Source organism: Rhinolophus hipposideros, assembly GCF_964194185.1.
Source record: "Rhinolophus hipposideros genome assembly, chromosome: 7".
In the NCBI taxonomy this organism is placed as follows: Eukaryota; Metazoa; Chordata; class Mammalia; order Chiroptera; family Rhinolophidae; genus Rhinolophus; species Rhinolophus hipposideros.
In genome coordinates, this window is record NC_138053.1 from 64,955,976 (window position 1) to 64,970,716 (window position 14,741).

Sequence of the window (14,741 nt, forward strand, 5' to 3'; positions counted from 1 at the left end):
ACAATGCCATTCACATGGTTCTAAATAAAGTGTCTGACCACCCCCACCCCCACCCTCAAAAAACCCTTAAACAAATAGGGAGATCAAAAGAAAACAAAATAATTCCCCAGAGTAGCACCCCATATACAATAAAGAACAGCACAGGAAGTGGCAAAGTTTAAAATAATGCCTTTATTGTTAGGACTAGTATGCTGTCATAAGCCACAATCCTTTTGTTTTGGTTAAGTTGTTGATTTTCAACAGAAAAATACAAATGAACATGTGTACAAGTTCCAAAGTGAATACATCACCTTTGAATTTGGTATCAAATAATTAAATTTTTCAGATATCAAATCTTCATATTATAAATTTTTCCATTATTTTAAACTTCACTTGAATCTTTAAAAAGCTGTCTAATTTATACTATATGAGTGCAGTTTAATCTTTTGTAAGATGCTATCAAATTAAAGTCAGCAGTTTTAAAGGGAATTATTACCAGAAAAAAAAACTGTCAATCAAAAAGGCAAAGTATTTCAAACAGACTTGTTCTATAGGCAAATCTATACAATTTAATACTCTCTATGTATAACCATTTTCGTAGGTAAAAAGATTTTATTTATCTCACAGTAAGTACTTATCTTTCCAGTTAACTAAGTTTTCAACTTTAAAAAACTAAAAATTTAAACTAAGGTTTTTGTTTCTTTAGATTATGGGCTGCTCTCAAAATAACATTCATTACATTCACTTACGGCCATTTTTTAAAATCCATATTTGAGTATACTTAATGGTACTAACATATGCAAATCAATTATTTCAACTCCAATTCTTCTATCCCCAATATCTTGTTTTTAAAAGATAAGTGCCACTTTTTGTGGTACTTTAGTACATCAAAACAAGTAATTTAAAAGAAAAGGTTTAATTCTAGCCTACTCTTTAGTTTTAAAAACACAAAAAAGTGAAACCTACAAGTAACATGTTATACCCCTCAAAGAAAGATCAAAAATTACTTACCCCATACACCTGCAGCTAAAGACTTATTCTGATTTGGTTCTCTCTCATATTCAGGATTTAAAGACGGCTGAAAGAACATTGGAATGGAAAGAATACAAAAAACAATTTTAACTGCTCACATCTTTTTAAAATTAATCTCAAAACCATACTGAAATACCTGATGACATAATCAACTCAACAATTAAAAACTAATATATTCATAAACATTACTTTTAGCTTATTCTGCTTACCATTAAAATGGTTACCATCTATCTATACTCACTCCTAGCCCCGGAAAACAAGGAAAGTGTTTTTAAATATTCTCCTCATCCCTGACTACCTGAGGAAAAATGTGAATTAAAAAAAAAAAAAAAAAAACACCCAGAGCAAACACAAGAGAATGTAGTCTTTGCATAAATCTGAGAAATATCCTTTTCTCAGAGCAAGAACAAAGAAGAGGAAAAATCAAACCATTCCTCAACTCTTTTGTTATGTTTTCATTGCTGGACACTACAGTTAACACATTCATTCTCAAAGCAAAATGCAAATTTTATTTTAATAAATGATGCTACGATATTAGAAAGAAAACTGAGTTGAGCATTGAATGTGCACTCTAAAGCTAATCTTAGTAGGTATGTTTACCTTACAAAATCGTAAATTTCCAATAATTATATCACCCATTTTCCATATTACCTAGCAAAACATCCTGCCATTAAGAAGGTACTTAACGTGTTGAATAAAATGAATCCCAATATATTTTAATTGCCCACAAGTGAATTACTAACATTCTACTGACATTGTCATAAAGCCCCAAAGAGTATGCATGTACTCATATACTAGTATGGATTCCCTGACATAAACTAAATAGGATGGATAAGATTTTGGTGGCGGTTATACTATACGTGCTTTTTTAAAAATACAAGAAATAATATCATAGATCTATATTCCAGGTCTAGGATTGTAATTGCTGATGCCCACCATCTTGGAAGTGCGGATGGGGTATAATAACAATAACAACTAGGTTTTATTAAGTGCTTGATATGCGTCCAGCACTGTTTAAAATGATTTAGGTGTATTGCTCATTTAACCTTCGCAACACTCTGAGAGCACATTATCATTACTGGTTTTAGATTATAAAAATTCCATTTTATGGTAACTAACAAGTTGAAAAAATGGGCCACTGAAATGAGAAGACATAGTGATTCCAAGGTTACTTAGTTACAGGATCTAAGAATACTCTGGTTCTTCTCTATCCCAAACCACTACCTTGCCCTAAATGCAATCTATCAATTCCTTTCTTTCACTTCCACCCTCCATCCAATCTACCATCAAACTATATCCAAAACCATTTATCTTCACTATCACAGCTACCCAGTTCAAGCCATCTTTTTTCCTAACTGGTCTCCCTGTTTTCACTATAATCCATTCAAGATCTAACAACTGGAATGGTCTTCAAAAAACTAATATCAACTCGCATGAGTTTCCTCCAGAGAGGCTTTCCGCTGCATTTGTAATTAACCTAAAATTCTTTACAGGCAAAAGTCCTACCAATTAAAACCCTTTCCTACCCCTATAAGCGGGTCTAATACTATTCTTTACCCATACTGGCCTAACTTTTATGCCTTAAACATGACAAGCTTGCTCCCACCTTAGGGTCTTCACACTAGCACTTTCCCTTTTTCCCAGTCTTAACAAAGTTCCCTCCTTATCAAGTAAGTCCCAGATTAAATGACAATTCCCTAGAGAAACCTCTCATAACTTCCAAAACCAAAGTAGCCACCCAGTAACTTCCTGTCTAAATTCTCTGTAAAATACTAATTATTTTTTCTCTTTATGTTCTGGAAGTCCCCAACAGAACAGAAATTCAGCAAGAGTAGGGACCTTGCCTACCTTATTCACCTATGTATTCTGAGGGCCATGAACTCGGGCCATGAACAGAGCCACTCGGGTGTATATTGAATAACATACACACAAAAATAAATGAACAGGAATGAATGAATCACAAGAAGAACTAGATTAAGATTGTACATTAGATCGATTTTTACGCAACTTGAGAAATATATGTGTAGATAAACCACATGGTAAGATTTACGAATAGGAAAAAATTATGAAAAATTTGCTTCTAATTAGTTCATACTTGTTTTAGTACTGGAGTTACTGAAACAACTGACCTAGGCTACCAATTAATTTGCCTTCCCTGACCAAAAAGAAATTTCTGAATAGAAAAAGTACTGAAAGGAGAGCTAGGCTGGGATTAGATTAAGGGTAATATATGAATAATCAAGTGTTAAGAGATTATCTGAGTGAAACGTACTGGTAAAATATTCTTTCAAAAATTAACTTGATAGCTTTTCAGAGATGCACTGCAAATAATATATGCACTTGCAAATAAGCCACTAAACTCTGCCATTATTTCTAAGGGAAAGTGTTTAGATTTCTATAAGGAATAAACCGACATTATCAAGTTCTAAAAGACCACATGGTGAGTGAGACACAGGAATAAGTAGAAGGGAGAGAACAATGGAGGGAATTAAGGAGAGGGGAGAATTATGAACAAAAGCCTTAAAAATGTAAGAATTAAAACTAACTGAGCCTGTAAAGTATGATCTCTGTAGAAAATGAGCTGTCCTGATAAAACCTCATAAAAGAGTCTTGATGCTAAAACAGCATTTGCAGAAACCTCATTCATATTAAAATTACAAGAAACTTACAAAATCCTCAGCCTCAAACTGTTTGCGTTCTCTTTTGTCTTCTTTCCTCCCTGTTTCATTGTCAGGTATGTTGTTTTCATGTAGTCCTTGGCTTTTTCCAGAATGGAAAATACTGCTACGAGAACGGGAACTTCCACCATGGTATCCCCCTCGATGATTTACGTTTTCAGTACCATTTCTTCCATGTGTACGCCATCCATTTTTTTCTTTCCTTCCAAAGTTACCTTTTTAGATAATGGCCAAGTATTATAAATTCAAAGATGGTTATGCTTAAAGACTGAATCACAAGCAAAACATTCTTAAAAGAACATGAAAGAAATTATCCTTAAGTTTTATCATTTCTTAGCAAATTTTACCTCCATTAGGACGTCCAATACCAGAATCAAAGCCATCTGAAGAGTTGTGTCGTCGACGATTCACATCATAACGATTTTCTGTCCATGAAAAGTTTTCAGAATGCTTCTCAAAATTCAATGACGACTGAAACAAATTATAAGCAAATAGGTAAATATACAAATACAACCCTAAATACAACTTTTTAAAACTAATAATATTCTGACTTAATTTACTTTCAATAATTTTAAATAGTTAAGAACATTTTGTATTTTCAATGTGTTTGGTAACTGGTAACTTATTCAGATGGATTCCACTGTTGGTCTATGTTCTTCTACTTAATGGAAATAAGAGCACCATTCTGAAAGAGCTCAACAACTATATCTACTTACCTCAAAACTTTAAAGGTAAAAAGGCATAAGGGAAACAAGGCAAATCATAGTGTATTTCTCTTGTAACAAAACGTAACATTCTTTATCATGCACTACTTTATTTAATAGCTCAAGGTTTTCTTCAGTATCAGAAAATTATGGCAAATGAAGCTACAGTTCTATTTTAAGTTCTCTAGATTTATTTCCAAACTCCTCTTTCCCAAAACAAGTGTTTAAAAAATACATCAAAAGAATGTGTCAAAACTATTTTAAAAAACCAGAAGTGTGTAACAGGCTAGCTTGTTAACCCTGCAAATAGGGTAAAAACCCAAACCTTGTACAGCCCCTAATATTTTTGGTGATGAGGGTGAGATGCTGACAGAGGTTAAAAAAAATTTTTTTTGTTTTGTTTTTTGTTTGGTGGGGCGGAGCAGAGATAAGGGTTTCCTGGGCCAGATTGGGGCACATGAGAAAACTCTCCAGGATCTGATAGCAATTGTTCTCATCCAAGTGATAGGTGGAAATAAGGGTCCCTCACTGCTTAGCAGGCAACTGGCAAGGGGTAGGATCAAAACAAGGTGCCCAAATGGTGCTTTGTTGTTAACTCTCCAAGTAGGAGAAGGAAGGGATGTTTCACCATGACAACGGGATCCCAGCTGAAAGGCAATACAGCTGTGGCTGCTGAGTCAAGGGGTCTCCAAAGCTGAAATAGTGCCAGCAATGAGCGTATCGAGTTTTGGAAAGACTGAAAACATTAGACTTGTTAAGGGTGAGCTGCTATAACCAATGCAAACAAAGTAAATGCAGAGCCTAGCTTTCAGGAGTGGAAGTATTCTGGCCCCGTGTACTACTTCCTGATCCCTACCTTCCCCACTACATCGACCTCAGCTGCTTTAACAAAAAAGTCAAGTATGCGGAACTTAAGGAAAAGGAGACAAACTTTTATACCCCAGTTGGACACAGGCATCCAAGTCACCATCCTACCCCTTCCCATGATGAGAAGACAGTACTAAACACAGGGGTAACATGGTATTGAGGAGTGCGAGGCAAAGCCCTGGCCCTGTGGTGCAGGGGGGCAGGAAAGGCTCCAGCCCCGGTTTGCTGGAGCCAGGAGGTACACAGGAGAAGGGACCACACCAACCCTGGGTTGAGGAGCCAGAAGAGAAATCAAAAGCCTCCAAGACACCCGTGCAATCCCCAAAGGGGTAGTCTTCCTCTCTCCACCCTGCACTTTCCCACATTTCCAGCTAAAGAAACATCTCCTGGAAGTTTAGATTGTAGCCTTGATATGCATTTGCTGCACTCCTTAGTTTGTGTCCTCATGGCAGAAAAAGGTACGTACATCACTGCCTCAATTTGACTGACAGAGCGAAGAAAATTCAGTAGGTGGAAAGAAAAACTAAAGTGATCCTACAGGTGGGGTCTTTAGGCCAATTCAATGTACTGTTGTGATTTACAGTTGGTACTAATGTTAAATGCTTATACTGAAAATGCTCAAGATTCTCCCCTTCAGGGAATGCCACAGGTTGACAGGTGAGGCGTGCCCCATCACTTTCCAGATGGTCTAGCAAAAACAGCACAGGCTCTAAGAATAAAAGATATTCAGGGATGTAGGTGAAGACTTCCTGGCTACTTCCCAGTACATGAGTGCCATCTGCCTAACGCACCAAGAGCACTCCTTTGAAAGGGAATGTGGCTCTTGCCATCCTGCTGAACTCAACAGTGAACTCAAAGGACTAACCTAAAAAGGGCCCACCAGGGCTTTTAATCAAATGGAAATAGTGTGTTCAAGGGTGCAGCAGGCCTGGCCCTAGGGACATTTCAATTCTGCCTGAAGAAGTGGTAACTACCGTTTGGGGAAAACCTTATTCCCCTCCCAGTCACCTGTAACAAATGCTGTTTTAATAAGGCTCTCAAGTCACAGAAGTTTTCCTAAATGTCTGGGTCTTGTTCGCTGGTAATTGAACTAAGCTAAAAGATGATGGTGCCCACTGGGTGGCAACAGCCACCCAGGCCCAACAAATCTGAAAGACCATATGGTAAGAGCCAGTCAGCACGATGGGGTAAAAGGAAAGCGGTGACCCTTACCTTAGATAATATTCTTAAGGACTAGACATTATATATATTTCTGACTCTTGGATTGTCACCAATGGCCTAATCAACTGGTCTGTCACCTAAAAAACTACAGACTAGCAGATTAAAGGACTTTATCTTAAGCTCTTCCCCAGGAGGCCTACATGCCAGCCTAGGACTGGCGCCTTGTCTCTAGTGATTCCTGAGGAGTCCCAGCACATTACGCAAGGACTCAACACCAGTCCTTTCCACTCATGCGCAGTGGAAAACTGCCTTTGCCATCACTGCAAGTAAGGGTGTGGGGCAAAGACATGCTCATGTGGTGTTCAGGAAAACAGACATCAATCTCACCGAGGGCAGGAGAGCACACTAAGGAAGAGTTGGAACGTGTGATCACCATTATGCAGAATCCATGCCAGTACAAGATCCCAGACTGGTTCTTGAACAGACAGAGGACGTGAAGGATGAAAAATATAGCCAGGTCCTGGCCAATGGTCTAGACGGCAAGCTCTGTGAAGACCTGGGGCGACTGAAGAGAATTCAAGCCCACAGAGAGCTGTGCCACTTCTGGGGACTTTGTGTTCAAGGCTGCCGAGACCATACTGGGTGTGTCTAAGAAGAAAGAAATCTATAGGCCTTGTCTGTTAATAAATACAGAATAGGAAAAAAATTTTCAAAAGGCTTTATCTTTCTGATGCAGAAGCCATCACTGCATGCCAATTTGTGACTCCTGCCGAAAGTTGGTCCATTTGTCTCACTGTGAAGGAGGCAATAATATACAAGGGAAACTACATCAAACCTTTGACCACTTCCTAGAATGATCAGTGGTATCTCATCACTGCTCAAACATTTTAGGTTACAGCGTTGTCATTGAAGCCTGATCGCTCAAACTCTCATCTCGTTAAATTAATCCAGGTATAGTGTTTTTGGCATTCCAGGTCACTAACAATCCAGTAACAGTCAATCTTCTGTCAAAAAGGTCACCATGCAATGGACCAATATTCAAAGTACTCAATGGACATTCTGTACTCCCTACTGTTCGTAGGCACCTGGTATCGTCAAAACTTTGAACAGTCTCCCCAAAATTCAACACAAAACAATCTATAACTCCACGTCTTTCATCTCTTCACACACCTTAGTAAAACAGTTTGGTCAACGAATGAAGCATAGGTAAAAAGAGATCTTCTCAGCTACTTCCTGGGTAGTAATCAGGATGAAAAAGTGAAGTCATGAGATTATACAAACATTTTTTTAAATTAAGGATTATGCACTGATTATCTCTGGACGTGATGTTTCTTTTCCTAAGAGTAAATGCAGGCCAGGCCGACCCTCAGGGTAATGGCCTGGACAAAAAGGAAACTAAGGAATTCAGATAATCTGGTTGGACACCTGGGTTCTGTTGTTGGACTGACATGGTCCTAAATCATGACCATTTGCCTGAATATACTTCTCACTAAGTCTCCGCTACAGCGTCCAGTGTGTGGACCAAGACGAGGACTATAATAGTTTTCTGCATTTCATGTATAAAAATGCCTTTGTCCTACTCACATCCAACTCCTCTGGATAAAGTAATCTGGGTGGAAGTAAGGGGTTTTTTGGGGGTGTTTTTGTTTTTGTTTTTTTTAAGTGAAATCAAAGTTATTGGAATGGGACACACAGATCTCATGACTGTAGAGGGGGAGCAAAAACCCCACTACCGGGACAGGACACATCTTTGCCCCCAGAAGGTGCAGGAAGAAAACAGAACAATTAATGCTCTCTCTATCCCCTAGAAACCAGCACCACTACCTGAATCAAACAGCAGCTAGAAATAATACTCTGCTAGATTTAGCACTAGCAGATAATACCACTAATAATAATACCACTGCTAGATTTGTCATCCTCATCCATATGCTTCGAAACCAAAAACTCTCATGTGGCCACCAACAGCCCTCAACTATTCTGCTGTGCTTGATGTCAACAGCAGTTCCTGAATATGAATGCATAAAAACACTCAGACCAGCACAAACCTGCTTCATCCTGATAAAAATTCATGACTCTCCTAACACTTTGAATGCTCTTAGGGTATGCTATGTATGGCAAGTGAGGTTGCAACTAATGGTGATGCTACTGTCTGTTTCTTAAACAAACTAATATTAATAGTAATCCAAATCAAGTTTAACAACAAATCACAAACTGAAATGATCTGTGTCCCTTTCAGGTGGTATGTTTGTATATGGAAAAAGTAAGGCACAGAATGTCTTTTACTGAAGATGTGGAACGCTGTTTAGTCCACCACCCCTATAGTTGCAGGTGATGACCCCAAAAATCAGGTCAGTTTCAATTCCCTTGAGTGCATCTTAATGAATAAGAGTGGCCTTAGACTATATACTAACTGACTGGGGAAAAAAATCATCTACTGGTCCCCACTAAAACTTAATTTACATAGTTGGCTAAACCCTGGCCTCCCCTTGTTGCTTGGGTTGTTCATAGCAGCCTTAATTAAATACTATTTATTAAGACAAATTAAAATGGATTTGGTTCTAGCCTCTGTTAATTAGAATGTCTAACAGAGTGGTACAGTAATGTGAAAATTAAAGTTTGGCCAAGAACATGTAAGGCTGATGGGTTGATTATTGGGACAGGCAATCCACCACGGGCCCTGAGGATCCCTGAACATTCTTACTTGTGTGCCAAGAATATGAGGCCTTGACCGTTCTTTGTATGGCCCATTTATGTTTGCAGCAAGCAACATTAGGAATAGGTAACGTCCTTCTCCAGGACAAACTTGGCTTATTATAAATGTGGTAGACTCCCCACTCAGTGCAAGGGTAGCATCTACCTGGGCCCCTCCATGTCAATTCCCAAAGGTTTTAGGGGGCATGAAGAACCAGTGCGAATATCATGCTTATGGCTGCTCTAATAAAAGTTCTCCATCTCTGACCCAGGAGTCTCACGTCTTTACCAGCATCTACGAAACAGTAACAGGTCTAGCTTATTAGCTTGCAAGTAGGACAAAAATCCCATACACTTCACAGACTGACATAGAGCCAGTACAGTAAAATATGAGTTAAGAAATACAAGTAACAGAACTGCAAAGGTAGAAAACTGATGTTTGTGAACAGATGACTGTCCATTTTAAAAACCCAAAAGACATTACAGATTAAGAATTGATCAAGGCTACTAGATACCATACTACCGTATTCCCCCGAAAATAAGACCTAATGAGAAAATAAGCCCTAGCGTGATTTTTCAGGATGACATCCCCTGAACATAAGCCCTAATGCGTCTTGTGAAGCAAACATTAATAAAAGACCCGGTCTTATTTTCGGGGAAACACAGGAATAATCAAGCAGGTTATTAAAATGGTACATTTTAAAGTCAGGCACATATGGATTCCTATCCTACCGTGTTTCCCCGAAAGTAAGAAGACCTAGCCGGACTATCAGCTCTAATGTATCTTTTGGAGCAAAAACTAATGTAAGACCCGGTATTATATTATGTCATATACCATATATCATATCATATACCCAGTCTTACAGTAAAATAAGACCATGTCTTATAGTAAAGAAAGACGAGGTCTTGTATTAATTTTTGCTCCAAAAGACACATTAGAGCTGACTGTCCGGCTAGGTCATATTTTCAGGGAAACACGACAGCTCTAGCACTTTGGGAACAGTTACTCAGCTCTCTCAACCTCAGTTCCCTCATCTGTAAATGGGGACAAAAGCAGAGTACCTGCCTCTTATGACTTTTGTTAGCCTTCATGTAACATGCTTTACAGTGACTGGTATGCAGTAATGCCTCAAAACAGATATTACAATGAGCAAGAAAGAGACCATCTCTACCTTTTCCCTCTTACACATTTTAAATCTATTTCTGGATTCTTTGGAATGTTTTAATCAGTAACAAAGAACTATATAGCAAACAGCAAGTTTCAATAAATTCAGCTACCAATCTGACTGAATTTTCTGATCCTCTCTCTTCCTAAACAGCACACATTTTCAATACAGGCTGACACTACTTATACTATTGAAGGAAAGTTTGGGACAGTATTAATCATTGTTTAAATGTTGCCACAAAAAAAAAAATCAAAAGCACTACTGCTACACTCTACCCATAGAAATAACTACAGAATATTGAAAATATGAAAACGAATTGACTGCAGTAGAATCTCATAACATTATTTTTTTGTTTAAAAAGAGTAAAACTTTCTTATTTTCTGTTTCTATTTCCTACCACCCATTTACTCTTTAAATACCATCCCCGTGATCTTCCTTCTTCAAACAACTACTACTATACCTCAGCCTGATTAAGGGAATCGTTTTATCATACTTCCTACAGTAAAATAATGGGAAGAAGCATCTATAACAATGGGGTTTCTAAAAAGGTATCTACAACCATTTCAATTCAGTATTCCTTCGATAATAAAAATATTACTTTTCAAATTGCAGATCAGGACCTATTAAAGGATGACGAAATTAGTAACAACTTGCATTTTTAATGGAATAGAAAAGAACAAAAGACCACAGGTATGTGACTTTTTATTTATACCTATGTGTATACAAAAACATTATGTAAAATTTATGTCTTACTGGGTCTCAATAAGCATTTCGAAAGCCCTATGCCAGACATATAATCAATGCAGTTTAAAATTTCACCACATGATGGGGCTAAAATTCTACACACCTCAGAAAACTACTGAACTGTGGTTCTAAAAATATTTTTACCCTTAATTCAAGTCCTCATATCATCCCTTCAAACAAATAAATGAGCCTAAGTTGCAATAGAGAATGCAACAGTATTTACTGTCTACTCCACTTATTCATGATAAGATTTAAAAGGTTCTGGCAGAAAACAAGAGTTATAAATAAGAATCTGCAAACAGTGAGTTTGAGATGAAAGGATAAGACAGAAAAGTGTAAGAAGTCATGTAATTAAAAATAATTTTTTAGGGCCAGCTCAGTGGCTCAGGTGGTTAGAGCTCCATGCTCCTAACTCCGAAGGCTGCCGTTTCGATTCCCACATGGGCCAGTGGGCTCTCAACCACAATTCCTCGAGTCCCGCAAGGGATGGTGGACTTCACCCCCTGCAACTAGCAACTGCAACTGGACCTGGAGCTGAGCTGCGCCCTCCACAACTAAGACTGAAAGGACAACTTGAAGCTGAACGGCATCCTCTACAACTAAGATTGAAAGGACAACAACTTGACTTGGAAAAAGTCCTGGAAGTACACACTGTTCCCCAATAATAAAGGTCCGTTCCCCTTCCCCAATAAAATCTTTTTTTTTTTAATTTTTTTTATAAAGTCATTACTAGAAGTTGTACACGTTTGTGTTTATAAAATAGTACATTGGGTAAGGTCTACGGTAAGTTTCAAATACTGCTAGTTCAGAGTTCAAATTGACACCATTTTCTGGAGAATAAGAATTAAGAATTTAGTATAGGCAATCCCAATTTCCAAAAATCATCATTAATGAGGGCCGATATCCAGGTGAGAGTCAAGTTCTAGAAAGCAGTAAGGACATCACCAAATTTAATAGTCAATCTTCATCAACCTTGGATTAACATTTGAATGAAGACTTATTCTCAAGCTTTTTAATGTTTTGTAACTAACTTTTCAGGTGCTGGTAACTTACTGATCTGCTTTAAAAAATGAAATCTTATCAAGAAAATGAAAAGAGAAAAAGGAAATAAAGGAAGGAGTAGGAAATTCTACGTATCCAGGCTATGAAGTAAGCCTAGGGAAAAAAATGAACCCACTGAAAAGGTAGATGAGAACAGCTGGGGGGGAAAGACTTAAAAAATCAAATTTCAGAGACCTACACCTAACAGGAAAGGGGGCAAATAGAGTCTGTAACTGGAAAGAGTACAGAATAGGAAGTGCATCCTGGATTCTAATCTAGGCTCACACTAATTACATGACAACGGGCAAGTCAATTAACCTTCCAGAAAATCCATCTGTATAAAATGTCGGTTTATATGAGCATTAAGATCCATCTTTAAACATTAAAGTTCTATTGTCTGGGAGAATTGTCACTCCAATGCAGATTTAACAACATATTAAGGGTCAAATATATTTATGATCTCACAATTCCTTATAAGGGAACAACTTTCCAAATTATGAAAGTGCTCCCATAAGAGCTGTTTTTAATAAACCATTTTATGAAACTGCCTGTACCTGGTAGAACTTGATTAATAGGGCAAGCAGACCCTCTCATAATTCCTTTTGAATTAAAGGGGGGGAAAGTGGAAGACAGGAGATTGACTGTAACCAATACCAAGGTGCCTAGCAAATCTTATAAACTATTCTGTTTTGGTATTTAAGTAAAATGAACGTTTATTAGATTAGTGAGTCTTTATATGTAACAAAGTTGCAAAGTCCTCATCACTTCTGAAATTTTAGTCATGTACCATTCAAAGTCTTATGTGTTATGAAAAAGGTCTTCCAGTTACATGGTTCAAAAACCTCCAATTATTTAAAACATTACCTATAGGAAAGGAATGCAAGTTATCAGGAAAATAATATAGAAAAAGGTAGAATGAGAAAGTCATGTTCAGTGTATCTAACTGATTTGAAATAAAGTGTATGGAACTTTGATTAGTACAAAAGACACTCGAAGTAAACGGTTTCCTATGTTGATGGTATACTGAAAACTGACTTTAAATAATAAAAACCAATAAATATAAACTTAGATGGTAATACAAAAATTATTTCTCTGCAAAAACATTAAGCCTCTACATCTTAACTACATTTGTATAGAATGTGAACAGAAGAAAGAGACTGACAGAAAGAAGAGAAAGATGCAAGAAAAGAATACCTTTGTTGATGATGGTGGTGTGGGAAAATTAAGCCAGGCTGGAGCAAAGTCATGCTGCGCCATTTAGGTCCAGTCTCTCCGACTCAATGAAACAAGGCTTCAACACCTCATGGCAAGTCCCTGTCATATAAAAATGGAAGGAATTAGACCTGTAGCTCCTGGCCAAAATTATCTTCTTATCCTGTATCTTCTTTAACTGATAATGATATTGCTACTTTAAGATTTCACTTACAATAAAATTCTAGAAAAAGCAAAAATAGTGACAGAAACTACATCAGTTGGAGTAAGTGGGGGATCTATGGGGGAGGAGAATGACTGCAAAGGGAAGGAGAAAATTTTCAAGGTAATGGGGGTATTATCTACATTGTGATGATGGTTATACAAATGTACACACTTATCAGAATTCATCAAATTGTATTTAAAACTGGCTAATTTTACTGTAAATAAAGTATAAGTCAATAAAGCTTGTTTTCAGAAGTACAACAGTCTCATCACAAATAGACTGTAAACATCAACTATCTCCTGATGTCACACAACAGGAGCACAGAATACCATCTATGATGTATTCTTGCCCACACTCCAATATGGAATCTGAAATCTGATCAAACTACCAACTTGCAGGAAATTCAACATAGAGAAACAATTTAAAGGACATATATATGAAGGAAGTACTCCACCAAATCCAGACCAAGGATATTCTACAGGTCAAATAATCTGGTTTCTTCAACAAACAAGCGCCTTTGAACAGGCAGATCAATCAAGTACAATGTGTGGACCTTATTAAAATAGATCCTTATTCAAACCAACCATCCCTTAAAAAATGAAAATTATGAAATCAAAATTTAAACATAAACTGAATAGTAAATGACATTAATGTTATTAATCATTTTAGATGTGATAATGGTTAGTGCAATGATGTTATATAAAAGTTATGTGCTGAAGTCTTTACAATTACAATTGATACATCTGGAATTCACTTTAAAACAAACCAGGAAATGCTAAATAGGTTTATAGTTTGAAACAAGTTTGTCCATGTTTATAAATGTTGGTACAAAGAGGTGTATGAATACTCTGCTCTACTTACACGTACAGTTGAAGATTTCCATAAATAAAAGGTTTATTTGTTTTTTTACTTACAATCATCACAATAGATATCTTAATATTTTAGAACCTACTGCTCTTCCACATTCTAAATTTAACTTTTAGGGAGCCTATCTCAACTGCATCAATCAAGTTTCATGTTGCCAGCCCAATCTAAACATAGTAAATTCAGTTTTTTTAAATAAGGCAGAAGCCAACTGGGCAGCTGTACTCATTTCAATATAGAGCTTAGTCAATGAAGAAATCAAATTTTTTAAACATCAAATGTCTAAGTTTACTAATGTTTTATATTTACAATTGCATAATCTCAACAGTGAAAATTTTTTAATGATCAATACCATTGTTAATCTTCCTTTTAAGTCTTCTTTCACATATAAGTGCTA

General features: G+C 37.0%; 1 protein-coding gene across 7 annotated transcripts in view; it reads right to left on the minus strand.

Moving 5' to 3' along the window:
- Nucleotides 1-14,741, minus strand: part of GPBP1 (GC-rich promoter binding protein 1) — a 69,324-nt gene that overhangs the window by 20,174 nt on the left and 34,409 nt on the right. For 6 of the 7 annotated variants that reach the window (XM_081053738.1, XM_081053741.1, XM_081053742.1 and 3 more), the window contains 4 exons: nt 13,258-13,377; nt 4,037-4,160; nt 3,681-3,904; nt 991-1,057 (listed from right to left, as the gene is read on the minus strand). In XM_081053738.1, the coding sequence (XP_080909864.1) occupies nt 991-1,057; nt 3,681-3,904; nt 4,037-4,160; nt 13,258-13,320 (478 nt within the window). In that variant the 5' untranslated portion in view covers nt 13,321-13,377. The remainder of the gene's footprint in view (nt 1-990; nt 1,058-3,680; nt 3,905-4,036; nt 4,161-13,257; nt 13,378-14,741) is intronic. The other variant, XM_081053744.1, reaches the window with a different exon arrangement.